This window comes from Diachasma alloeum, unplaced genomic scaffold, assembly GCF_001412515.2.
Source record: "Diachasma alloeum isolate Michigan unplaced genomic scaffold, Dall2.0 Dall_scaffold_00681, whole genome shotgun sequence".
NCBI classification, from domain to species: Eukaryota; Metazoa; Arthropoda; class Insecta; order Hymenoptera; family Braconidae; genus Diachasma; species Diachasma alloeum.
This window is the reverse complement of record NW_021680813.1, coordinates 408,166-434,313: the sequence shown is the minus strand read 5'-3', so window position 1 is coordinate 434,313 and position 26,148 is coordinate 408,166. Positions and strand designations below refer to the sequence as shown.

The 26,148-nt window shown below is 35.8% G+C and overlaps 5 protein-coding genes across 8 annotated transcripts in view; 3 read left to right on the top strand and 2 right to left on the bottom strand.

Moving 5' to 3' along the window:
* The first annotated feature begins 2,577 nt into the window (after positions 1–2,577).
* LOC107044133 (dnaJ homolog subfamily B member 13) lies at positions 2,578–6,228 on the top strand. Its single transcript, XM_015265905.1, has 6 exons — positions 2,578–2,767; positions 3,764–3,985; positions 4,062–4,206; positions 5,538–5,715; positions 5,804–5,975; positions 6,039–6,228. Exons 1-6 carry the CDS (start codon positions 2,670–2,672, stop codon positions 6,220–6,222), a joined length of 999 nt encoding a protein of 332 aa, XP_015121391.1. The 5' UTR covers positions 2,578–2,669; the 3' UTR covers positions 6,223–6,228.
* Positions 6,229–8,115: 1,887 nt separating this feature from the next.
* Positions 8,116–11,387, top strand: LOC107044129 (dnaJ homolog subfamily C member 1). 2 transcript variants are annotated; one of them, XM_015265893.2, is made up of 5 exons: positions 8,116–8,134; positions 8,236–8,630; positions 9,029–9,130; positions 9,208–10,185; positions 11,005–11,387. In XM_015265893.2, the coding sequence occupies exons 2-5, from the start codon at positions 8,484–8,486 to the stop codon at positions 11,080–11,082; spliced, it is 1,305 nt and encodes a 434-aa protein (XP_015121379.1). In that variant the 5' UTR covers positions 8,116–8,134; positions 8,236–8,483; the 3' UTR covers positions 11,083–11,387. The 2 variants fall into 2 exon arrangements, with proteins under 2 accessions (XP_015121379.1, XP_015121378.1); XM_015265892.2 differs by lacking the exon at positions 8,116–8,134 and having other exon boundaries at positions 8,200–8,630.
* LOC107044127 (ATP-dependent RNA helicase DHX8) lies at positions 11,361–15,569 on the bottom strand. The gene has a single exon (XM_015265891.2). It carries the CDS (start codon positions 15,108–15,110, stop codon positions 11,487–11,489), a length of 3,624 nt encoding a protein of 1,207 aa, XP_015121377.1. The 5' UTR covers positions 15,111–15,569; the 3' UTR covers positions 11,361–11,486.
* On the top strand, positions 15,180–19,153 carry LOC107044130. Of its 3 annotated transcripts, none has more exons than XM_015265895.2 (6): positions 15,180–15,830; positions 16,059–16,300; positions 17,060–17,238; positions 17,328–17,406; positions 18,174–18,302; positions 18,401–19,153. In XM_015265895.2, the coding sequence occupies exons 1-6, from the start codon at positions 15,767–15,769 to the stop codon at positions 18,596–18,598; spliced, it is 891 nt and encodes a 296-aa protein (XP_015121381.1). In that variant the 5' UTR covers positions 15,180–15,766; the 3' UTR covers positions 18,599–19,153. The 3 variants fall into 3 exon arrangements, with proteins under 3 accessions (XP_015121381.1, XP_015121383.1, XP_015121380.1); XM_015265897.2 differs by having other exon boundaries at positions 15,182–15,555; XM_015265894.2 differs by having other exon boundaries at positions 15,182–15,842.
* Positions 18,919–26,148, bottom strand: part of LOC107044131 (syntaxin-1A) — a 66,949-nt gene continuing 59,719 nt past the window's right edge. Inside the window, exon 10 of the mRNA XM_015265900.1 lies at positions 18,919–25,602. The gene's annotated coding sequence lies outside the window, so the exon portion shown is untranslated. The remainder of the gene's footprint in view (positions 25,603–26,148) is intronic.

Genomic DNA, 26,148 nt, shown 5'->3' with positions numbered 1-26,148 from the left:
CAGAATTATTCTATACTAGAGGGCTTCGCCCCCCCCCCCCCCTCCTGCGTGTAACCGAGCGAATGTGACCAAATATGATATTTCATATACAGATTTGGTGGAAACGCTGGACATCCCCCCATGGACACCCCCATACTTCAGCGTCCCTTCTTTTTTAGCGTCCCCTGAATAGCTTCCCCTGAATTTTGGCATCCCCGGAATTCCCCCCCTCCCCAATCCGTTATTTTTTTATTATATAGAGACCTACAGAGATATGAAAGCGAAAATTCCGAAAAATTCTCACCAGGATATTTTCGCTTGTGCTCGGCGTCAACCTCACGTGCAAGCGCAAAGTATTTCTCCTTCTCGTATTTTTCCAAACCCTTCCAGAGTGAGCCCAATCTGTGGGAAAAACATTATAGGTTGAAGTTTTATTCTTTATTTTGTTATCTTTTTCGGGGACTAGCCTAACGCTGATATCCTTGTTCGACTCCCTCGGGTTATCAGCGGCCAGTTTTTTCCTCCAATCATTGGCGAAGAGCATAAAAGCATTGGCTGGACGTGGTATCTTTGCTTTTCCCCCCGACGATTTCCCGCCGCGTTTTGGTGCGCTTGCGTTGTCAGTTGAATCTTGTTGATATTGCAGCTGGACCTGCAGAGCGTCACTGGGGGCTTCGCGTTTGCGCGAACGGCTTGGTTCAATGCGAATTTGCTTCTTTGGGTCCCGACGGGGCGGGCGGGTGTTTTCATCCGACGGACTGTTGATCAGCTGTTTTGGGGTCGAAGGGAGAACAAGCTCATCCGTGGATGACGATCTCGAACGATCTTTAGACTTAATTCCATTTTGACCTTGAATTGAGAAAAAATTGAAAACTCGAGAGATTGGAGAAATTGAATGGTGAAAATATGACTGCGTCAATCAATCCATATACAGAGTGAACAATTCTAGTTTCAAGAACCAAGTTACTGATATTATCCCCATTCAAAAAAAATAATAATGGCAGGACGTATAAGGGCATTTTGTAGAAAATTCTATTGGATTTTTATTGAACTTCTATGGAAAATTCTGTCAACTTTTCGTCGATTCTATTGAAAAGTTCCGCAGATTTTCTCCTGTTTGTTTTTCAGTAGAGATGTTCAATAATAGTATATTACAGGTCAAGCACCGTACAAAGACTCGTTGACGAAATTAACTTTAGCCGCGCGAGCCGAAGGCGAGCGACGGTGAAGTTCATTTCGTCAGGGAGTCTTTTTTACGGTGCATGACGTGTACGATATTTTTCATGCTTCTGTGTGGCAAATTCACGCCCACGACAAACCTAACTTGCGCGGAAAAAGTGAATTTGCCGCGCAGAAGCATGAAAAAAATACTTCATAGCACAGATCGAACTAAAAACTTTTTTTTCTTCTTGTCACGAAGAGGTAGAACGACAACTAATTATAACTCTAATTGTAGGATTATTTCCGTAAAGAGAGAAAATTTTCTACAAATTTTACTAAAAAGTCTTGCACAGTTTCTACTGGAATTGTGCATTTTTTGAGTAATCATTTAATTATCTAGAAAATGCATAGTTTCAGTTTAATCACACATTTTCAAAATAAGTTTTTAGATAGATTAAGAAGTCTTTACGAGTCTTTATGAGCCTTTACTCCTTAGGAGTACTACCGTTGTTGGCCTTGAGGAAAAAATCCATGAGAAAGTGATGATATTGTTGCAAGGCTAGAAGAACGTATGAAAAATGGAATGAACATAATACGAATATCGATAAACCAGTAAAGAAGGGATGAAACAGTTGGAGTTGAGTCTGGTGGTTGAATTATTTCAATAATGAGAAATTTGATACGAATTGTCAAACCATGTCTTTTGAGGCCCAGGAAATTTTCTACAAAAAAAGGTTCTATGAGAATTGTCCTCGGAATCACTCCTTAATGAGATAAACTAATGAAACGAGTGAAGAATGAAATCGTTAATCATTTTTTAAAATTACAATCATCGTTAATAATTCAGTGATGGAAATCAATCATTTTATTTACCAATGTCAGACTATCTCCTTTATAGATAGAAAAATTTCCTCTGAATTTCCTCTGATTTTTTTCCTCCTTTTTCATCTTTAATACAACTATATAAGTAAGCAGAATTCAGAATTTGGCATGACGCGATTCATCCCTTCATTTTTACTGAAAAAAAAATAGATAAATAAACGTCGAGTACCTTTCTCAGAAAAAACGATGAACTGGTAGTTACTCATTGTTTCCCACCAACAAAAATCCCTCAGTGATAGCCTTCAATAATTCCTCCAGCTAATTCTCAACTCCACAATGAAAAATATCTAGAATAAATGATACTAGAAACAAAATGCTTATCCAGAAATTGTTGGGAATATTGTACGGTTGTTGGGAGTAAAAAAAGACAACGTGAATTCTCTCTTGACCCGTCAGATTGTTTCGTTGTCAAGTGAGAGTCCTCTCTGTTTAACGTCGAATGTATCTTTTGTTTTTTCCTAGCCGTGTGTCACCGAAATAAAAGAAAGAGAGAAAAAAAGAGACATGGAAGAGGCAAATGGGAGAGCACTTTTTGCACTTCCGATTATTCAACAAAGGACTGCCGATTGTCGTTGGCCCTGATACTGCTGCATTCATGTCTGTGTCCCTATTTTTGACGTTTGAGGGAGGATAAAAATCTTTCGATCATGTGCTCTCCATTCTGCAACGCTAAAAAATGTCAGATCGATTACTACGGAGTACTGGGGCTCACGAGGGATTGTATAGACCTGGACATTAAAAAAGCGTATTGAGAATTTTCTAAACGTTTTTTTCATACTTATACTTAATTAAAACATTTATTAATTGACTTTGTGGCACTCCTTCAGTAATTCATGAGAAACAATTTAATTGAGTGGATTACATTAATAGATCAAACTCACTACCCGCTTTTCAGTTGATGTGAACAGCGATGAATAATTCATTAATTATAGTTGATTTCGTTTTTAAGGAGAAAAATCAATGTGGCGAAATGGGATTGTACTTTGAGTTGCGAATATCTTCGGAGGGGAGTAGTTAATAATTATTATTGCGAGATTTTTTTTTTTGAGTAGGATTTTTTGAACTATAGAGAAGGTATTCCCATATTTTGGCAATAGTGTTGTATAAATAATTTTGAAGATATCTTCGATAACAACACGTTGAGAGCAATTTATCATAAGACGTTTTTTATAATGTTTATAATTTTTTTCTCTCAGCCTAGTAGCTTAGAAAGTATTTTTTTAATTATACACATGGAGTTCTTGTACTTTTTTTTTCTAATTCAGCAATTTTTCACTCTTCAGATTCTTTTACAAATATGTGCCAAATGATTTAACAAGAAATCTTCCATGTTGAAGATTTCAGAGATCTAGTGAATCCGCTCGAAAATTCTTAGCTTTCTATTGGTTTTGAACTTCTATTGAAAATTCGTTTATTTTTTTTCAACAGGAATGCTCAACGGTAAATATTTTGTTACTCCATTAGGATATGTTTTTTTAGAAATTCATCGGCTCGAATTTTCCAAGTTTTTCTGTTTGATTTCTTCCAATAAGAAAAAATGGAGCGAAAAAAACTTACAAAATTTATGTCAATAAAAATTTATGAAAATTTTCAATAGTAGTTCGATAGGAATTCAATACAAGTTTCCAGCGAATTCACCAGGTTTTTCTATGAAATTCTCGGTGCGTGTTGAAATTTGCAAAAAAGTCAATTTGGAATAGTTGGCAAATTTTAATTTTTTATTATTCAGACGTTCCTTTAGTTACAGACGTCTCGCAATTCATTATCATCCTGTGGGGGCAAAGAATGAAAATTTTCTGGAAGTTTTTACTCTGGCTGCCGAAGCGTACGAGGTCCTTTCAGATCCATTGAAGCGAGCTATCTACAACCAGTACGGCGAGGCGGGTTTGAAAAGCGGCCTACCAGGGCCACACGGACACATTCCACCTTATGTATTTCATGGAGACCCAATACAAACATACAAGTACTCATTTCTTTATCTACAATGTATTTTGAGAATTGTGTTAATTTGTCCGGTAAATATTTCTCTTGGAAATAAGTGAGTTTTTTGGGAGTGAGAGTCCTTACGCCGATTTACTGGACTTCCTTGAGAATAAGGAGTTATTAGAGAGGATTACTGGAGGTGAAGGGGTCAACAGGAAGGATGATGATGTGGTGATACCATTAGAATTACAGTTAATCGAGGTAAATCCAATTCGTAATCGAAGGGTAATATTGACTGACAATTTTTCGATCCATATTATTGAAACGATTTCTCGGTAAAACCCAAATAATTTACGGGTTCATCAGTGTTTTTCTTTCAGGTCAATTGATTATCTTTTCGTTAATATTCCATAACTGTCGAGCTAGTAAGTATATTTTGATGAAAAACAATCCAATCGCATTATTAATTCCATGATCCAAGAAGTACTTATGGCCCTCTGTTTTTCCTTGCTACATGGAGAAAAATGTTCAGTAAAAATTACGGAACTCACAGTTCGCTCACGGATTACGGAATCGACTTAGAAAATTTAACTGACCGTATCGTAATGTTTCACAAGAGATTCAGGTAAAAATTACGAAACGCTCTGGAAAAATTACGTGATTACAAGTATAAATTGCGTGACAATTCCGGAAAATTTCCTACAACCACATTTTGCTCCGGGATTACGGAAAAGATACGTAATTTTTATTGAATATTTCTCTCCGTGCATTCATTTCACTTGAATGGTTCCTTTCAAAAGTCTATTCAAAATGTTTGGTGTCTTTCACAGTGTTCCTTGGATTTTTTCGAAAAGAATAAAGTCCTCAATTCCCCATTTCAAATTCCTGATGGTTTCTCTGATGGTAACCCATCAGTTAATGACCCATTATCCATTTGATGACAGCATTGATTGCCGTTTAACTTCGAATAGTTCACGCTTGGATATTGTGACTTGATTTGATAGATATTATCATAAGGAATAGTTTAACGCCAAAAAATTTCGATTCGGTCCTGTAGTTTTTGAGATATTAAGGAAACCAAATTTTTGAGAAATTGCTGTATCTCAAATACTACTTGTCCTATTGAGCTGAGATTTCTCCCAGATGTCCTCCCAAATGATAGCAATTATGTGACAAAATTTCAGGTTTCATTGTTTTTCTATGTGAAAAATAATACACGTAAATGGGCCTACATAGAAAAATACATCACAAATAAATCGAAGAAATTTCTTACTCTTTTATGTATTCGGATTTCATGAGATGTCCCCGATTGCAAGCGATGTGAATTAAAATCATCTGAAATCGATAAAATCCCAGGATTTCACTGATTTCACTTGATTTCCACTGATTTCATACGGTTTCAGTCCTGAGTAACAATGATTTCACAAATGAATGATCTCTCGCCAAAGATTAATTTTGGAGAAATTTTGGTTTTACATCGCATAAAAAATTTCTACATCATTCAGATAATCTTTCAATTCCCAATACATCAACACTTTAATATATTTAATTTTGTAATTTTTTCGTAATCCAAGTTTTTTCATTTTTCACAGATTTTTCGTGGAGCATTGAAAAAAAAGAAAATTGAGAGATTAGTTTTCGCTAACCCCGAGAAGACATTTACAAAAATGCAAGAAAAAATATTCACCATAACCATAGATCCCGGATTGAAAACAGGTACAAAAATAGTATTTCCTGAAGAAGGAGATCGAAATCCGAATACAATTCCCGGTATGATGAATTTTCTCTTATCCAATTCGATTCATTCTTTATCTTTCTGCTCTTTCAATTATCTCACCAAGACATTTATTTCTTGCAGCAGATATCATCTTCATTACGGCGGATACCCCCCACGAAACCTGCCAACGAGAAAACGACGATCTCCTGATGATCAGAGACGTCACCCTCAACGAAGCCCTTACAGGGACAGTAATTAAAATCGATACCCTGGACGCCAGGACTTTGCGCATCCCAATAACGTCAATCATAACGTAAATTGCATTATAAAAAATGAGTTTTGATATTGGAGATTGATAAATTGAATTCCCAAGCAGACCGAACTATCGAAAAGTGGTGCCGGGAGAGGGACTGCCTATGATGCATGATCCAACTCAACGTGGGGATCTTGTAATAAGTTTTTTAATTGAGTTTCCCATGTATTTATCAGTGATGAGTAAGAATAATGTGAAGGAAGCTCTTGACGCAAGAAGACTTAAAATTATACCCGATTGTACCTAACATTTTTCAATAAATAGATATGACTAGTAATAACAACAAGTGCCATTTCTCTCATTTTTGCTTCCGAATGGAAGCTTTGTAATCGTTCGATTTTCATATTCTCTAATTTTCATTAGAATGGGTCTGAAACGTAAAAATACGAAGTTTGGCGACAATGTCTGTATGTGAATATGTCCACCGCCGCCTTCCCGATGGTCAATTTTGAGAAAATTGAGTAATTAAGTGGCCAAAATAATGCAAAAAAAGTTGAAATTTTGTCAGATTAAGTATAGGTCTTAATGAGGACTGACTCAGTGCACACTTTCAGCCCGATCGGTCAAGTAGTTTTTGAGATAAAGCGATTCGTTTTTAAATCGTTTTTCACGAATATCTTTAGAACTATTGGACCGATTTAGATTTTCTTTCTTTGAAAATATTCGTCTTGATGTCCTCTACCTAGATCAATAAAAACATATATACCCGTCCATACAAAGTTTTTGAGATATTTCCCCTTTTCTGTTTTTTCATTAAAGTCCCTGTACGTGCGCTAACGTGTGCAAAATCGAGATATCCACTTGTTTTTCAAAATACTCGCTCATGATTTTTTATTTCCTATGCTCTAATTTAATTCCTTTCACAGTTTTATATCTGACATGTATTGATTATAACTCTTGCAATTATCACGAATATCCACTCATTAACTTAACTCATTTTCTTCCCACTATTGCATAAAAAGTTTAGATGAAAATCATAGAGAGAGAGAGAGATAGAGAGCAATAAGGTAAATGTGCCAGAACTTGAAAACTCACGACAACGCGATCACTTTTGACGGCCTCAAAAAAAATTCCTCCGCATGTGTTAGTGTTTTACCGATTAATTACGTTATCGGAGAAAGTAAATCCGGAAGATGTACGGATATGTTCGATTACTGCGATTTATTTATAAACCAATTATTATCTGATTAAAATTAATTATCTGCACGTTGGTTCACGAAAATCGTTGAAGTAGCTACGTGACGTATACTTTGAGAATCAAAATTTCGAATCCTTTTTTTTAGTTAAATGATTATTCTTCAAATATCGATTTCTAACATGCTTTATAACGCGATTATCCTGAGTATAATAATTCATTCGCTGAAAAATAATGGTTTTACCTTTTAAAAACATAGGTTCGAGATTTTGATTATCGTAGTAAATCCCATAGCCAGTTGAGGAAATTCGTGAAAATTCGCGAAAAGCTGAATCATAGAATATTTATGCACACATAAATATGATTTTTTTTCTAAATATTGTTCAATTACATTTTCGACAAAACATGCGAAATAATTTCCAACCGAGATCCGTTAATGGAAAATTGTAAAGATTGTGAAGCCCTCATTACAAAGAAACACAAATGGAATTTTGTAGTATTACTTTATTAATTACAATGACTTCGATAACTGCCTTCAAACATTAATAGGGAGAGGAAATCAATGCCCAGAGTAATTTTAGAAGTTATCATACCTCCAAGATTCTGTTCTATTAAATTTTCATCTGCTATAGTAAACCTTCGCCCTACTGTCATGCATCCACTTATTGTTAGTGCCTACACTCAATGATGTTTATCGTTTTGTAGCTCAAAACAGCTCATCTTTAGCGTATAAGGTATTTGGAACCTTTTTCAAATATTTTGATGAAATAAAAAAATTGAATGCATTTAAATTCGTCATACTATTCGTTATGTGTCCAATACTGCATCTTCGTCACGCGGAATAAAATAAAACATTCTAGTAATTGAAAATTGCAAGCTTTTCGAAGGAATGTAAAAAATGTAAAAAACCCGTTGAGGTAATTTACGTAAATTACGTCGGTAAAAAACGGTGTAATTTACCATCGTAATTTACACGCCCAACCCTGGCCGTCACTGACGCCATCCATCAAGCGTGCAACTGCAGGTACAGTGAATCTTCTCCCTCCCATGATAAATTACCAACACCTCCAAATAACGTGTCTTCACGTATTCACCCTGATCAAGCTCTTGAATTTTGTCCTCCAGTGCTATCGCAGCTCAACTCAATTTTCAGGCGATGTGGCACTACAAGTCATCGAAATTCACGTTTATAACCTCTCCACATCATCAACAGTCTTCACTGAATAACTCCAGTGAACAGCTTCACATGTATTCATTCTCTCTGTGATAAAAAAAACTCCACCTACTACCAAAAAATATCAAAAGTGTCACGCTAGAGTGAACCAATCAAATTGTCAAAACCTCGAAGATATGTTTGTGATCAATACCACAAGATGAATGTATTAATAAACATATTTGGTGTTTTATATTTTTTGAGCATTTGTAATTTATCGTCTGCCTGGGATAACGAGGAGTTGGAGGTCTTCGATGTCGTCGAGGAGATCAATCAAAATTTTTATGAACTCCTCGGAGTGCCGCAGGTATTGTAAAGAAATTAACTATGAACGAATCAGTAGCAAAAGGATAACAGAAGTTATACCAATTTATTTACTCCTTTTCTACGATTTTATGAATGTGAAAATTCATAACTGATAATGGAGGAATGATATTAGGAGACCACTGAAGTAATTCACCCAATTCTACATAAAATTCCAATGAATTTCTGTACAAGAAATGTCTGAGATTCATAGAGTAAGGAACGAAATTTCAAAAATTGTTGAAATAATTTTGAAAATAATCATGAAAGTACGAATTTTAAAAGCGAATACTAGGGGTCTTCTTGTAAAACATAATATTGTCGAATGAATGATCTCTTTCGTAAAATAACTGGCAAAATTCACATTTAAATATGTCTTCATGAAATTTTTTTGAATTTTAGGATGCAAATGGCACGACAATTAGAAAAGCATTCCGTCAATTATCTTTACAACTTCATCCAGATAAGAACGATGCAGCGGATGCAGATGTTAAGTTTAGAAATGTGAGTAGAATAAAAGAACCTGAAACATACAATCTACCTGAAATATTTCATCACAAAAATGTTATTTCTAAAAACAGCTCGTGTCTGTCTACGAAGTTTTGAAGGATCCAAACCGCAGAAAACACTACGACAATGTGCTCATCAACGGTCTTCCCAACTGGAGATCCGCAGTATACTACTACCGTCATGTACGGAAGATGGGATTGCTGGAGATGAGTGTGATCCTTTTCAGCATCATCACAATTGGCCAATATCTCGTGGCTTGGGCTGCGTACTTTGAAAAACGCTACACATACGAACAAGTATTAGGTAGTAAACTCCAAAAGCTCCAAAAGAAAAATAAAAAAGGGAAGATGGAGGTCCCAGACTTGGCAGATATTCTGCAGAAAATTCCAACACCTAGTGTTTACAACACTTTACCCTTCCAATTACCCTGTTGGACATTTTATTCCATAGTTGGAATTCCCTCGACGATACGAGCGATCAGAGACATGATTGAGGAGAGAAAACGCAGAAAAAAAGAGGAAGAAGAGGCTGCCCTAGCTGAGGAGGAGGAGTCTGAACCTGAACCAGTCCCCAGAGGTCCCAGAAGACGGAGACAAGGGTTTACACCTCAAGAGCACAGTGGAAATTCAGCAGAATCCGTTAAGAGAGAATCCACGCGGCCAAATCATGTACACGAGAAATCGAAAATTGTTGGGGGTCTCTGGACTGATGATGATCTTCTTGAGTTGATAAAACTTGTCAAGAAGTTTCCTGGAGGGACTCCAGACAGATGGGAGAAAATCGCTGATACGATGAATAGGACTGTTTATGAAGTGACGCACATGGCGAAGAAGGTGAAGGACGAGGGGCTTAAACCTAGTCAGTGTACTGATGAGCCTCCAGTTGATCCGCAGCCAAAGAAAGTGAAGACACGAGCGGAGAGTATTGAGGGGACTGAATGGAGCCAGGAACAGCAGAAGGCACTGGAGTCTGCTTTGCTGAAACATCCGAAAGGAGCTGTAGGAGATAGATGGGAGAAAATTTCTGCCTGTGTCGAGGGAAAAACAAAGGTGTGGATTTTTCAGTTTTCTATGAATTCATTCCAGTCAATTATAGTTTGTTAAAATTACGGATCTTTAGTCATTTTCAGCAAGTCTTATTTTTTTATGTTCGAGGAAAATTCAATAATTTTTTTTGGCTGATATTAAAGAAAAATTAATCGCAACAGTCTCGCAAGAAATGAATAAACAAGTTTTTCTTTATACACGGGCTCTTATGGGATTTATGGTGAAATTTACAAATAGAAATAAAAATGGAAGGTAATGTGCAAAACTATACTGAATCAAATGGTCAGAGAAAAATTTAGAATACCCGGGCAAAAAGGGGAAATATTTGCAAAATTCTATCCCATATAAGTGCATGTTAGCGCATGCGTTTGGTGGATTTTGTCTACTCCATTTGTAAATAATAAATGTGGGTTGGTGAATTGAAATTGTTATCAAGATATAGGGAATAATTTCATCTCCCAGTTGAAATAAATCAATTTTTTTTAATACTCGCGATTTTGGATAAATATCGTTCATTGGTTATCTGACAAAAAACAATCTCGACATGGAATAGTATTTGTTACGCGTGCATGCGAAAAAGTGTAACTTTACACACTAGTAACACAATATACTATTAATTACGAAAAATGTTGGTCTCACACGTTCCTCCTTCAGTCTAAAAAATTACAGAATTCTCATCGAACATGAAAACAACCGATTCTCGGAAAATTTATCAACATCCTTAGTAATATTTCGAAAATAAATTCTTTGAATAATGCAGCCCGAATCTACATGGAGTTACTTAAAATTACTCAATTAATCAACATGTATTCTATTCTTCAGGAGGAGTGCCAACTAAGATATCGACAATTAGTAGAACTCGTAAAAAAGAAGTCGCAACCCCAGGAACAGCCCCAATGAATCTCCAAATATCTCCGTATGTAAAAAGCAGCAGACTCTTATCACCATCAGCTTACTAAGACAGTATCACTACTCCCAGGACCAAAAAAACTCTGTAATGACTTCATCTCTAATTGAAAGCCCATTCAATTCAAAAGCACTAATGAATCAACAAATCTTCCTACACTCAAAAAGCCCAAAAATTCTTCAGGTGTAAATAAAAACCCAAAATTTTCATTGACAAAAAAAAACAAGATGAGAATTTATTGTAATTTTGTTATGAATAATTGTCTTGAATGTATTTATTTAATAAATTTATTGATCGAACAAAATTCGTCGATTAATGCTCCCTCAATTGAGAACGAAGCATATTGATATTTACAGAAAAAATCATGATTAACCATAATCAATTAAAATTTAATTTTTTAATTTCGTCGTCGTCGAACTCTGGATATCCTCCAGGCATTAGGCTCTTCATATTTATTATACAAAGGCTCGAGACGTTGATTCTTCTTGAATTTACTCAACTTTGTTGGATCACTAAATTTGAAGAAAGCAGGAGCAAACTCCACCAACCATTTAGGATCAATAGTCGTCACTTCCCTCATATACTCCTTCGTCGTCTGCACGAGCTCATGATAAATCACCCACTCGGGTTGTCTATTGAACAAAGCACTACTAGGATGAATATAAACCACTTGACTATCAACAAGTGTTCTGTAACCCTCCTGGGGATCCTTCTTGGCAGCATTCCTGAAGAATCCTGAGCAGACAGCCTTCTGAATCCTTACCGTATTCTTCGCAGCAGATACAACATCCAACTTATGCCTATCCATGATGCCCAGCAGCTGTTTCCTTACATCCTGTGCTCGTTTCAAAGTCCTAATCTGTACGAAATTCTCATAACACCAGGGATTACTAAACTTATTATTTCTCCAGGAATTATAAACAGCAAGAAGAGTTAAATGGTCTCCTTCAGTCTGATTGAATTTTGCTTTCTTTTGATCTGCAAAAGCCTGCTTGTCCTTGGGTCTATAGAATACATTTTGTACTGACAACATACTGACAATTGTTAATATTTCATCAGAGCACTGAAGATGAACACTCATGATCAGCATTTTTGATAAATTAGGTTCCAGTGGAAATTCTGCCATCCTCCTCCCCAGTCTTGTCAATAATCCCTCATTATCAAGAGCACTGAGACTGTGTAATGATTCCAGAGCCATGATGAGGGACTCAACAGGTGGAGCATCCATAAAATCAAAATGTAATAAATCATTGATGCCCATGGTTTTCAATTGTAGTACAGTCGTTGCTAAATTCGTTCTCTGAATCTCTGGAACTGGAGTTGGTAACATTTCGTCTCTGTAGGCTCGTTCTGTGTACAATCGATAACATTTTCCAGGTCCAGTACGTCCAGCCCTTCCAGCTCGTTGTTTGGCAGCGGCCTGACTGATCGGAGTGACAATGAGACTGTCCATTCCAGTTTTAGAATTGTAAACTTTCTGTTTAACAAACCCTGGGTCGACTACGTAATAAATTCCATCAATTGTTAAACTAGTTTCTGCAATATTTGTAGCTATTACTACTTTTCTTGATCCAGGTGGAGCAGGTTCGAAGATCCTGGTCTGCATTTCGGAAGGAAGGGCCGAGTAAACTGGCAGTATGATTAATTCAGGAACGTCAGGACCCAGTGACTTCATTCTTTCATAAAGAATTTCACAAGCTGTGTCGATTTCCTCCTGACCAGTCAAGAACAGTAGAATGTCACCAGGAGGTTCTCGTAAATGAATCTGCATCACTGTTATCAGAGCAGCATCAAGATAATCAGTTTCAGGCTCTTTAGTATACATCACTTCAACCTCGAATGTTCTTCCAGGAATCGTAAAGATTGGAGCCTCGAAGAAGTACTGAGAGAACTTGACAGCATCTAGAGTTGCACTGGTGACGATGAGTTTAAGGTCTGGACGACGTCCCACAGCCTGTTTCAATAATCCAAACAAAACGTCAGTGTGAATGGTACGTTCATGAGCCTCATCCAACATAATTACTGAGTACGTTTTCAGATCCAGATCCACAAGACATTCTCGAAGTAACATACCGTCTGTCATGTATTTTATATTTGTTTCAGGACTCGTACAATCTTCAAATCGAATTGTATATCCCACTTCCTGTCCTAGACGACATCCAAACTCTTCAGCAACTCTCTTAGCTACTGACATGGCTGCTACTCTCCTAGGCTGACTGCAACCAATTTTTCCTCGAGATGTGAATCCAGCTTCTGCTAAATACTGAGTTATTTGTGTAGTTTTTCCAGATCCAGTTTCTCCAATGACGATTAAAATCTGGTTATCAGTGACAGCTTTCACTAAATCGTCCCTAAGTTTGTAGATAGGGAGGCTCTGACGTTGCTCCAATAGTGTGAGATTCGTCTTTTTCCCGAAGGAAGATTTTTTACCCCCGATCACGTGTTTTTTCCATTCAGGAAGGTCCTGAGTCTGGAGTCCAATTCCCCGCATGTTGGAAGCAACTTGACGACTCTCAGCATCTGGCAATGGATCCACCCAGTTTTTATTCAATCCTGCAGGTGCAGAGTCCATTTCCTGCTCTCGTTGCAGCATCTTTTGCTCCCTTCGTTCCTTAGCTAATGCACTCTGCATCATAGCAGCTTGAGCCAAGGATCCATCAGGGTTCTTGACAATCCTTACTGGACTGAGATCACCCAGGGCACGACCATGCCCATGGAGGAATGGAGGTTCTTCCTCCACGAGTTCAATTTCCACGTCTTCCTCTTCGTCGTCTTCACGAGGTAAAACTCCAGTTTCCATGTCGAATTCTGGAAGTTCACTCCTGTCAATGCATGAGGCAGCTAACATCTGCTTTATTTCCCATTTTTCAGGAGATGAGAGACGTTGCACTCGAGGTCGAGAATAGGTTTCGTCCTCATCGAGGTTTCCCTCAAGTTCTAGCAAGGAAGTCGGTCGATCTGGATTTCTCAAGTGTTTTTCATCCTCTTCAGCTCTGCTAATCGCAAGGATTGGATTTAAATCACGTCCAGAGTCCTGATCCACGTCTTTCATGCTCAAAGAGATCTTCTGTCCAGCCACACTGAGAACTTTCACGTAGACTTTCTGACCCTTGGAGACGACGTCACTTGCACTGGCCACTCTCCCCTCCCGCCTCAACTGAGAAATGTGGACTAGACCCTCTGATCTTCGCCTGAGACCCTCCAGTTGAACGAAACATCCAAACTGGACGACATTTGCTACCTTTCCAGTGTAGACTTTACCCACCTCTGGATCCATAGGGATAACTTCTTCGTTCGAACGTGAACGTGAACGACTTCGTTTGTGTTTGGAGTCTCTGGAGTAATGATCGCGAGAGTTGTATTTACGATCCGGTTCTGGGGATCTGCGACGACGTCGCTCTCGGTCCCTGGACCTGGAACGATCACGAGAACGTCGACTGCCCCGATTTCGATGTCTTGATCGGTCACGAGAGCGGGATTTGTGCCTTCTGCTTCGTCGAGAGGGACTTCTAGACCTGTGTTTCCTGTCTTTTGAACGCTCGCGTTTAGAGTTCTCCGTTTTCTCTGGTGATTGACTGCATTTCCGCGCTGTTACAGCTTCTGAGCCATTGCTTTGTAATGAAGAAGGCGCGAATTCCTCCAGAGATGCCATTGCGTCTTCAACAATGTCCACATCGTCAGCGGGTATGGGGGCCTGGTTTGCTGCTGCTAAGCCTGGGAATTTATGTGCCAGCTCGTCTTGTTTGGTTTTGATCACGGGATCTGAAACCAATTTTAGGGGCTTCATGTGCTGGATTATACGCAGAATGTTGGCGATGAAGGAGTCCGAGAATGTGTCTGCTCCATTTTCCATGAGAGCTTTTTTGAAGGTCTCGAAGGTTGTGTTTTTCTTGGACAGATGAATTATGAATTGAGCGAGGATTTTGTGATCGTCATTCTGGCCAAAATGGTTTTCTAACTCTGCACAGATTTTTGAGACCAAAGAGAGGCGCTCTAGCTCCGCTACCTCGTCAATCTCCATTTTTTAAATTTGGCTTGTCACTATTTTATTCACTGCATTTAATTTATCAGTTTGTAATGAACGTAATTTTCAGGATTATTCAGAATTGCACGAATGTCAACAACAAAGTAAAACATTTATGATTTGAGGTTATATGGAGGGGTCAGCCCCCCTGGGTATCTATATAGTAAACTTGATATGGTGGGGATTTTCATATTTCACTTGACGCTCGTGGGGGACGCAACTTGACAAGCGGATTTTTGTTTAAAAAGTGCGGTCGAAGTTTTAACCTCTCAGTTAATCAAAAATATACGTTCCTCATTAACGAAATACTCGTTAAATACTGTGTCAAAACAATGCCCAAAAAAGAGTGAAATGTGCAGTAGCGGAGTGCAAAACAGGTGAAACTGATGTACCTGTGAAGAGAGCTTGTTTTAAACTACCACCCCATTGTTTTAGAGGTTATGTAAGTGCTGTCAACATGACTTATGTACGAGCACAAACCTAAGGTAGTCGCTGTGTGGTCCACGGAGGCAAACAGCTGATATACTCGTTGCATAGAAGAAATAATCCAAAAAAATAAAAACAAACATTTGTAAAGCAAGCGCTGTGTCTCTTCGTGATTTATCATTCGGCATTAACTTTCAAAATTGTTGAACCACAAAAGCAAGTGCAATATGTTCAATTCATTGATATACTTTTTGTTATTCTATAACGGTGTACATGGATATACAATCTTGGGTGAGGAAACAGGTGATTCATAATTTTTTCAACAATACATTAATAGAACGTCAGTAGGGAAAGTATAATAATAAAACAATAAAAATACGAATAAAGCTTGTTTTTATTATCTTCAAGAATAAAAATTTGAAGAGTGTCAATTGTTCGGAATTAAATTGCGCAGGAAATGCGCAATTGATAATAATCTATTTGTCTATTAGTCGCCAATGATTGATTATTGATTTGCAGACCGAGAAAGACGAGAAAAATACAACTCAATGGATTCAATGATCGATAGTTCTCGGATCAATTCACTGGAGAATCTTCTGAGTGAACAAAATTCATTCGAAGATGCATTGGAGCACTGGACAGGTCGATGGATGCCAGATCATGATCCAGAGCCAACAGCTGCTCCAATAATTGACTCCGATCATTCTTCTATGCAAAGTGGCGTTGCAATGGGCCCATCTCATAATTGCGACGACGGACAAGTAATTGAAACATATTATGATGGAATGTTGAAATAAAATCGACTTTTAGCAAAAAATTCAACTTTCATGGACAGTTGATAATAATTTTCAGGAGAGCGCCATTGAATTCAATTTACGAGGGAAAATGTGAAATTTTTAAATTTCTTGAAATTTGGATGGGTATCCAAATTTTTAAGTACCAGAAACACGAAAATGAAAAACGTAGAGAAGTTTCTACGTGGTAATTGAATTTTCAATCGGAATATGAATATTGAGTATCAAATCACGTTGAATTCTACATTAATGTAAAATTCAAGGCTATATTCGTCTGAATTTTCCTGATTTCCATTTACTTCATGAAATAATTCGACTGACAGTTACAGTTTCCATTAATTTTTTTCAATTTTTTCAATAAAATATCGGTTTCATTACATTAGTTCTTTGAAATTTGGGAGTATCACTGGATAACAAATTCCAAGAAGTTTACCAGAGATTTCAGTAAAAAATTTTAACGTATAAAACATCTTCCCAATTAGGTTAGCTTTTGAGAAATTTTGGTAGAAGAAATATGATTTGAAATATGTCGTCATCAAAATCCCATCTTTCAGTTAGGTGAAGATGTTAATTGAAAGGGGGTAAACTGACTCATGCTGTTATGCTATTCAACTAACTTCAACTAACTTTTTTTAAATGAATTTGCAGAGGACTGAATTAAGGAAATATTCAGATATTCACATAACTTTTTCCTTCAATGACTATTGTTTTTTATTTATGTTCCAGACTAATTTACAGGTAGATTGGGACCATTCTCCAGTAAATTATACTTGTTATGGCCAGAAAATAACTCCAGATTCATCAAATGATCCTACAGTTTATTGTGAACATATTCCGGAAAATTATCAGGCGTTACATATTTGCATGACGAAGACTATTGAATATGATGATGTCATCCCGGTGTAGTAAGTCATTTACTGGAAATTGTGCAAATTAAATTACGTAGAAAAATTGAGAGTATCATTAATATGTTGTTCCGGTTTCTGTCCTTCAGTGGAAATCATCGCCCAGTATGGCCGGTCTACGGTGAATATATATTTCTTCCAAACCAACGATGGTTGCACAGCTTGGAGGTAACTATTCCAGATGCGAAAATTCTATTGAAGTAGTAATACGCAAGTAGTGCATTGGTCTTTTTCTGTTAATTAGAATACTAGTCAAAGGGTTCCGTGACTATTTAACACAAAATGAGTTCCACATACAATCAATTTAAAAGAAAATTAATCAAAATACGGATGAATGATTTCACACATTTCTGCACACCTACACATACGGGGACATTCCATGTCAACTCAGCCACACTGATTTTTTTTGGTTCTGAGAATCCTGAATTGGTATGCTCATTGACAAGTACTTCATAAGTACATACTTTCTCTAAATTTTCGTTCCTTTTAACATCAACATATCACAAACGTTCAAATCTTGGAAAAATCATATCTTATGGGCAAATTGACGAATTTTGATAAATAAAAAAGATTTTTTTTGTTTTTTTCGTATGAAAAATTTTTCGAATAAAAACACGACTGTATCATGCGAACAAATATGAGCCCATTTTTCGCCTTTTTAATTTTTGCTTCCGGATGGAAACTTTGTAATCGTGATTTTTTTTCGATTTCTTAATTTTGGATGGAAATACCTAGAAATGTCATGAAATGTGAAGAAATGGTGTTTTTAAAAAATGTCTGTATGTGTGTAGGTATGTGTGCACATGTGTGTTCGTATGTCTAGAACTGTCCCCATAACTCAAGAATGTGAGAAGAAAGAAATCGGTCCATTGTTTCTATTGAATGCTTCTCAATAAAAAAAACGTGGAAAGATTGTAACTCACTTACTTCAACAGCATGGTGGACTTGTGATGCTGTACCACCCGTGTGCAAATCCCCTGGAAGTGGAACGTCTGAAAGATTTAGTCAGAAACTGCCTCAGACGTCACGTCATAACGCCCTACAGTCTCATGAGTGAGGACCGGGTAAGTATATACAATTAAATCACATTCCTGTTATGAGAAAATTTATTCATAATTAATTGATCTTTACTGAATAATTCATTCAATTCTGTGTATTACAGCCTTTGGCACTGGTGGCCTGGGGATGTCGCCTAGAGATGTCATATGTAAATCCAAAAATTGTCCAAGACTTCATCCGAAGAAAGGCTCTCCGGGGTCCAGAGGCTATAAGCAGGGACGGCATCTTCTCGGACGGAATAATAAATAAATCAAAAATTGTAACAGACGAAGATGATACTACTCTGTGCCCTCAAAATTAATGTCATTAGTGTGCAATTTTCAAAACTTGATTCTTTCGAGATTCTGAATTTTCAAAATTGAATTTCTCTTCCACATTGGTCAGAGGGGAAAGGTAACTGCTTGTTTGGGAGAAATTTTATGGATTCCTAAAAAGTTCCTTGGATTTTTTTCTCGAAACTTCATAGTTTGAAGCCATTTGCCAATTAATCTCCATGAAGTTTTTGCACTAGAACTGGCAAGTTCTACACAAGTTTCCGGCTTGTCTCAATTGACCACTCCATCGCGTCATTTGAAACAATGATTTTCTCTTCCCACAGTATTTTATAATTCTGTACAATTCAACATATGGCATTTCGTTTATTCGGATCTCAATAATTTAACACGAGTAACTAAGCATAATAATACATCTTGTCTTAGTTGATCTAGTGGCCTGTAATTATCTCTATTATACTTTTCGTTTGTACAGATATTTATTGATTATAAAGAATAAATATATGTAATCTATGAATGAATTAAAAGCATTCCTTGAAGGAAACAGTGAATAATTCAGACAGGATAACAACAAAAGACTGTAATTCGCAGATTGAAGTTTTATTCCTCCCTCAAACAACATTTTTCTTCCCCTTAAACACACTGAACATGATTTAATTATTAAATCTCATCTCAAAAATGTAACTCGGTGTGGATTGCATCTAACATGCCGATAACTTTACGAATTTATTCAGTGCTGGATAGACTACATCATTGGAAATATATGCTTCATCTCTTTTATCATTTCGATTACATATAAAATCAGGGTAAAATAATTAATTAATGCTACTATCGTAATGTAAAATATACTGAACTACCTCCGATATAGTTGAGTGGGCCGTAACGTAAAAGAATATAATTGTTTGTAGATTTTTTTCAATGGTTTTGTTATTTCATGATTTCGGTGCATATTTGCATGAAAAGGGTTGATCTCTTCGTGTGCCCCATTAATGTACGATCAAACTGACCAGGTTCTTCAAGAAAGTTATGCTGATTTTTTCTGGGATTTTACAAACTGCGAATATTCCACTCCGCTGATAAAATTCAAGCAAGAAAGTCTTGCCCATCGATTTCAATCCCTTTGGGAAATCACTCCTTTATTCTCATACTGGAGAAATCTTGACTCACGAAATTGTTAGTCATTGAATAATGCCAAGAATTTATATGTGATTACTAAAGGTGAGCAATAGATAACTCCAAAGATGGCCTGCCAGTTTGATACGTGTGGAATTATTGATTTCACTATTGCTAGTCCCTAACTATCTACTAGTGAATGATTTGCCTTTTTATAGGATTACTTTGTGCTGCTCAGAGTGGAGCCTCCGTGTCACGATGTGTCGTGGGAAAGACTACATAAATGATTTTAATGATTTTCTTTTTCATCTGCAATAATCATCACTGTTTAAATAGTTCCACCCGTAGAAACATTATCTTTCAGTGTCGGTGGTGAATTTTCGCTCATAAAAATGGACAGGATTTTGTTTGTTACTTAGTTTGACAAAGTGAAAGAACTACTGAGGTGAAACCATAGTAAAGTAATTGAAGGAGATTCGTGGATTATTTCACAAGTAGTTTTGAAATTAACGTGTTTGGAAAAAAATATTGGAAGAACTTTTTTGAAAAGTTAAGCGATGAATTCTTATAAACCTCTCCATTCCACACATATTCTCGAAATAATTTGCTAATCAGTTTTGGAATTTTATTCCGCTTTTTTACTAGCTCCATTCTTTCACGCTTTTTCGCCAGTTAGAAAAAAAAGCCACACTGGATATGCTTTATTTACGGCTTTCTTTAAAGCGAGTAATGATTATGGAAGGCTGTTAAGCTTATTGCCAGCTTTGTACAATGTTTAATCCTTTTTTTCTCAATAATCAACTAAAATGATCTCCAACATATGACTCCTTACTTATCAATCATCAACTGACCATAATTATGAGATTGTAGTAATTGTATGTAATAGGCAGAAAACACCATGGATTTATTTAATAAGTAATTTCTTTAATACATTATCTTTATTTATGATTTTTGTTGTCTTTTCGTTTACTATGAAATACCTACAATAAAAAGTATTCGCCATATCTTTAAATGCATCCTCACGCTACATTTTCTTTTGAAGTATTTTTTTTTGTAATTAAATATTATCAATAATCTCACTTTGTCGCATGAATGCCGAAATGCCATGCAATTGCTTTCTGTTATCATCTCAGTAATTTATTTATTTTCCATTAATCTCATTGTTTCAGTTGGGGTTTTTGCATCTCAAAATCATGATTTTTCGTTTTTTTTTTTTTCATTAATAATTAATTTCTTTTTCATTTAATTGTTTTTTAAGTTAAAAGTGGAATTGACACTTATAAAGGTTATTCGAATAGCCTTTCATAGTAATAATTGCACCGATGTGACACGACCCATATACATTTTTGATGTTTATAGTATAGAATTGTAATATTCTTATCACACTTTCTTTTTTTAAATTAATTTTTTCGTCACTTTATTACATTAGTTTTCGCTTAATAAGTTATCTGGGACAATTTTCTGCTCTCCACGTCGCAAAACGAATCGACATTATTAATTTTCTTTATTTTATTTTTTTCACAGATTTTGGTTTTCCTACAAAAATGCAGATGGATAGCGTTTCAGCAATGCCAATTAACGATCATGATATTGCCCTTTCCTTCAGAAATAGTACGCGCGCAGCAAAAATGCGATAATGAGAATGCAAAGTATATAATGTAATTAAATATTATGCAAGAAGTCGAGGTTGAATGCTACGCTCTCAAGTCCGTAATATTTTTTTCATAAATGTTTTTTTTCGTTTTTATTCCATTTTTTTTCTCAATTTCATTTCATTTTTGGCAATAGAGAACATTATAATTGTCGACACTCAAAGACTATGTACGTTTTTTAATTTGGTGAGCCAAGTGCGCGTTATCTTATTACGAAACTACTACGAGTAAAATTGTGAGAAACTCGTAAAATTTTCTTTTTTCTTTTTTTTTTTTCTTTCAAAGGACATAACGCACATATTGGGGAAGACGATAGTTGATCTTCACACGTATAATCAAAAACACCAGTAGAATCAGAGCCGACAGAATATTGCTGATGATAGTTAATTAGCGTTTTTTTAATTATTATTAATGACACCAAGAAAATTTAAATCTCGATTATAAACTACACGTTTTTCGTCGTAATTCTTTCTCTTGCAATTTCATAGAAAGACGATCACTTTTTTTTCAATGGTGCCAGGAATTAAATCACAATAAAACGCTTAATTATAATGTTAAGTTGTTTATCCTCTTTTTGTTTGTTGTTTTTTTGGATTTTTTCTGTTATTTTTCAGTGCTCGCCGATGGTTTCATTAGGCAACCGATAAACGTAGTCATTTTTATAGTTACAATTACATTTTAATCATGAGTGACAGAAGACTAGACGCAGCGCGTGGCAGAGACGAGGTACATACACATCAACACAATTGTTTCATATTTTTCCGAGATTCTTTCTGTTTCAACCGTGAAGCTGTGAAACTTGACAGGACGAAACGAGTAAATTATTCACATTTTGTTGAACATGAGGTCATCTTGACAATCCCTACTGGTCGGGAAAAATTCCAAGAGAGATCTTGGGGTGTCAATTACGACAACTGAAATAAGGGTTCCAATTTTCTCCTCAAATCAATTGTCCTTGAAATAAATTGGTAATGAACGAAATTATGGAATTTTAAAATGACCTTTCAACACTTGACTACAGATCTTATTGCTGCATCATTTTTTTATTAAGTTCCAATTCTATTCATTAGTTGGCAGTGCCATTAGCTATGCCATAGTCTATGCCGCTCATGTTAACTCAATGTGATTCTCCGATTACAATAAAATGTTTCAAAGGTTCATCAAGGCGAATGGCACCTAGAGCATCAACCTCAACTTAACCAAGTTTAGGCCAAACTCGTTTAACACACACAGTCGATTGTGCATCTCTAAAATTTATATAACATTACTCAATGAACTTGTTGTCGTGTTTTTCTTCACCTTCTTTTTTTAATTATTATCTTTTTTATCTAATTGATAAGAAATTAACGTTTTTCCTTTTCATTATTTAATTATTTTAGTTAAAATTAATTTTTTCTCTCAATTCCTATGATGAGGGACGTTATGCTAGTCTAGAATTTTGAGATTCAAGCTAAACTTCTACGCCCAACTATTTATATATTTATAATATTTATATAGTTTGGTCATATTAGAAATTATCAGAGAAATTGTTTGACCTGATTTCTTCATTTTCGAGTTGTTTGTATATGTGAAGAGAAAAAGTATGCAGTGAAGTGGTTAAATGCGAAGAACTCCAAATTAATGTTTCACATTATTTTGGGAATATCTTTGAAATTAAATTGCGCTTAGGAAGGATGTTTCGGGTATTCTTTTAGTATATGTCTCAGTAAACTCGGAAGTTTCAGTGATATTTGCAGAATAATCTGCAATTCCATTCCATTAAACGTGATTAATTAAGTCATCACTGTTGAATCTCCGGGAAATGAAAAATTACTGGAAAATGAAGACCTCAAAGGAGAAACGACTCTGATAGTAACTGACTTGGCCTGTTTTTGTGACTAAAAGCGTGATTTTTTCATGAAAACAGTAGCATCACTGGACTTGCATAAATTATGTGTTCACTCAGAAGATTAATACGGCAGTTATGGTAAACTTTATTTTTGTTAATTTAAGTTAATATGATTACTTAACTAAAGTTATGAGTCGTTGCATTTCACTGGGAAACTGGGTCTCATTATATCCCAAGCCCAGCAATGTACTTTTTCCGCTCAATGTAAGGTCAAGAATCCCACGAATGCAATTTAATGATTTGCCCCCTCCTCTTTGTGATGGCTTCAATTATATTAAAAATTTACAGACTGATTGAGTAATCGTTAGAGATAGATCATTATTTCGACAGTACTTTTTTTTCTTCAAACACTTTCTTCTAATGAAAAAATTATTAGCTTTAGTGACAAGAGCTGACCTATCTAGAACAAAAAAGTTGATTCAGCCGCACAATATAAATAAGAATGAGAAAAAATGCCGTACGAATTTTCAACCACGAAGCAAATGATACTTTTATAGATTCAAATTTCACTCAGTGGAGACACAGTACATGACAGAAGATGAGTCCAGAATGCATTTGCAGACAATTTTGTGATTAACTGAAAATCAAGAGGCTTAGAGGAAAAATGGTGAGACAATTTTTTTCAAAACAATTTCGAGAACTATAAAAAGGTCCTTCGACATTTTTGGCAAACGTCACACTAATTTTCGGAATAACTGCAGAGAATTTAAGGTTTTTATAACTATGTCTCCTCTAATTTGCCAATTGTCAAAACTATTTGAAATTATTACCTCAAATGCACGACAATAAAAAATTAACAAAATCGTACGGTACACATTTCTTCCAGCCCTACCTTAATAGGATTCCTCGTAGATATTTAAATTGTGTTTGTCTATGAGAGACTCCTATACATCTTTCATTATTTAAGACTTCTTTTTCCCATACTTAAGTTACTCTGAAGGAAAAAGCGCTTTATTCAATGAACACCGAGAAAGCTTATGCAATGGCTTGCTTCATTGCAGTGAATATCACTGCAAATGATTTAAAAATTTTCCCCTTTTCTCTTTTTAAGTTCTCACAACTTTAATTCACTTCAAAGTTCATTTATATGTATCACGCCCGCACTGCCATATTCATCAGATTAGAACTCGTAATTTGCAATGGTGACTGCTTGACAAATCGATATAATCCACTTTAATCATGTTTTTTTTCTGTTTTTTTAATCATTTTTCATTTTAGTCGTAATTAGTATAGGTAAATAGATAATAACATAGCTACCTAATCTAACAATTACATATTTCTGTACAATTTGAGGTGATGACCGCAATGTCAAATGCTTTTATTCATCCTCATTAATGATAATTATTGTTATATTATTTTTTTTACCTTTTTTTTCTCATCCCCCAATAAAACAGTTTAATGCATAATATCATTTCAATGGTATTTCTCTCAACTTTGGTATGATATATTCAACAAAACGTTATAACATTAATTGGTTATTCTTTACCAGTAAAGTAGGCAATGCCAATTCATTTTTTTATTCTCCCCTCCATTCATGTCATAATCTTTCTCTCACTATTAATATTCCTCCGCGCTGTTGCATTATGTTTTCAGTACTGCTTTATTTCTATTCATCGCCGCAGCATTTTCATATATACATGCATATATGTAGATATAGTGTGGCCAAATGTTTCTTTTATAATTCATTAGATCGATGAAAACAAAATCGACACATTAGGTTCTTTTCTTCATTTCGAATAGGTCTCGAGATAACATCTATGTTAGAATATTTATTTATTGCTGCAGCAAAAATTTATATAGTTTTAAGTCGCCATAGACATGACAAAGGGTCAGTAACGACGTGAAAATCGGCAGAACTGTAACTTTTTCAGATCTTATTTGTGATTATTTCCCTCCTAATCTTTTTGTCGATTTTCTCATTATTTTATTTCTGTTACTTCTGTTTGTTTCTACTAATGCTTAAGTTTCCCGTGGTGAACCTTTCATATAATATTAGCTAATTATGTTTATTACTCGGCGCGTTATCAATTGTTAATTTCTCATTTCCCGTCATTTGTCCGTGTATTTTTTCACAAATCAGAGTTAACGGCAATAGTTGTTTCTTCGTTAATGGAAATTAATATATGAGGATTTTTGTGGATTTAGATTTTATGGAGGAGTCGACGCGACGAGTGTAGTGCGGAGACTTGATTGTTATGAAGTTCTAGTGATAAATGGAGGATGAAGATGATGGTCGTCTCGCGGGCTGGTCGCATTGGTGGGTAGTTGGTGGTAGTGGGTGATTTGCGAGATGAGTGATACTGATCGACGGCGAATCGAGTGCGCTTTATCCACCATGTGATGCGGGCGAGCGGTGAAAAACCATTACCCGTGAAGTGACCTTAAAAAAGAAGAATAATATTTTTGTTATTAATTGTTAGAATGAGATGGCTTTTTTTAATCAGAAACTGTGAATTCAGTGGGAAAGTGGTCAGAAGAGTTAAGTCAGTTCTATTCGAGAATGAGGGTTTGATAAATATCTTTGCATCTGAAGGAAATACGAAAATTTTTCTGAGGACTTGTTTCGAGAGCTGCAAATCAGACATCTATTGAAACGTTTTGTTCTCCTTTAGATTCCGAGATATTGAGAAAAAATTCAATCGGACTTGTTTCACCCGAACACTCCAATACTGAATTGATACACTTATTGTTAAACATTTTATTCATTCCTTTTCGAAAATTTTTCGCGGTCGAGAATAAGTTTTGTCACATTTTTCTCTGAAACTGCATAGTTGTCATATAGTTGGAGAAGGATTCGATTTCAGTACTCCTCTCTTTAATCCAAAAATTTAATATTCATTATGTAGCGCCGATCTCTCAAGGGATTATGGTTACACAGAATTATGAGAATTTTTTTATCTACTAAATATTCTAGGAGAAAGACCTT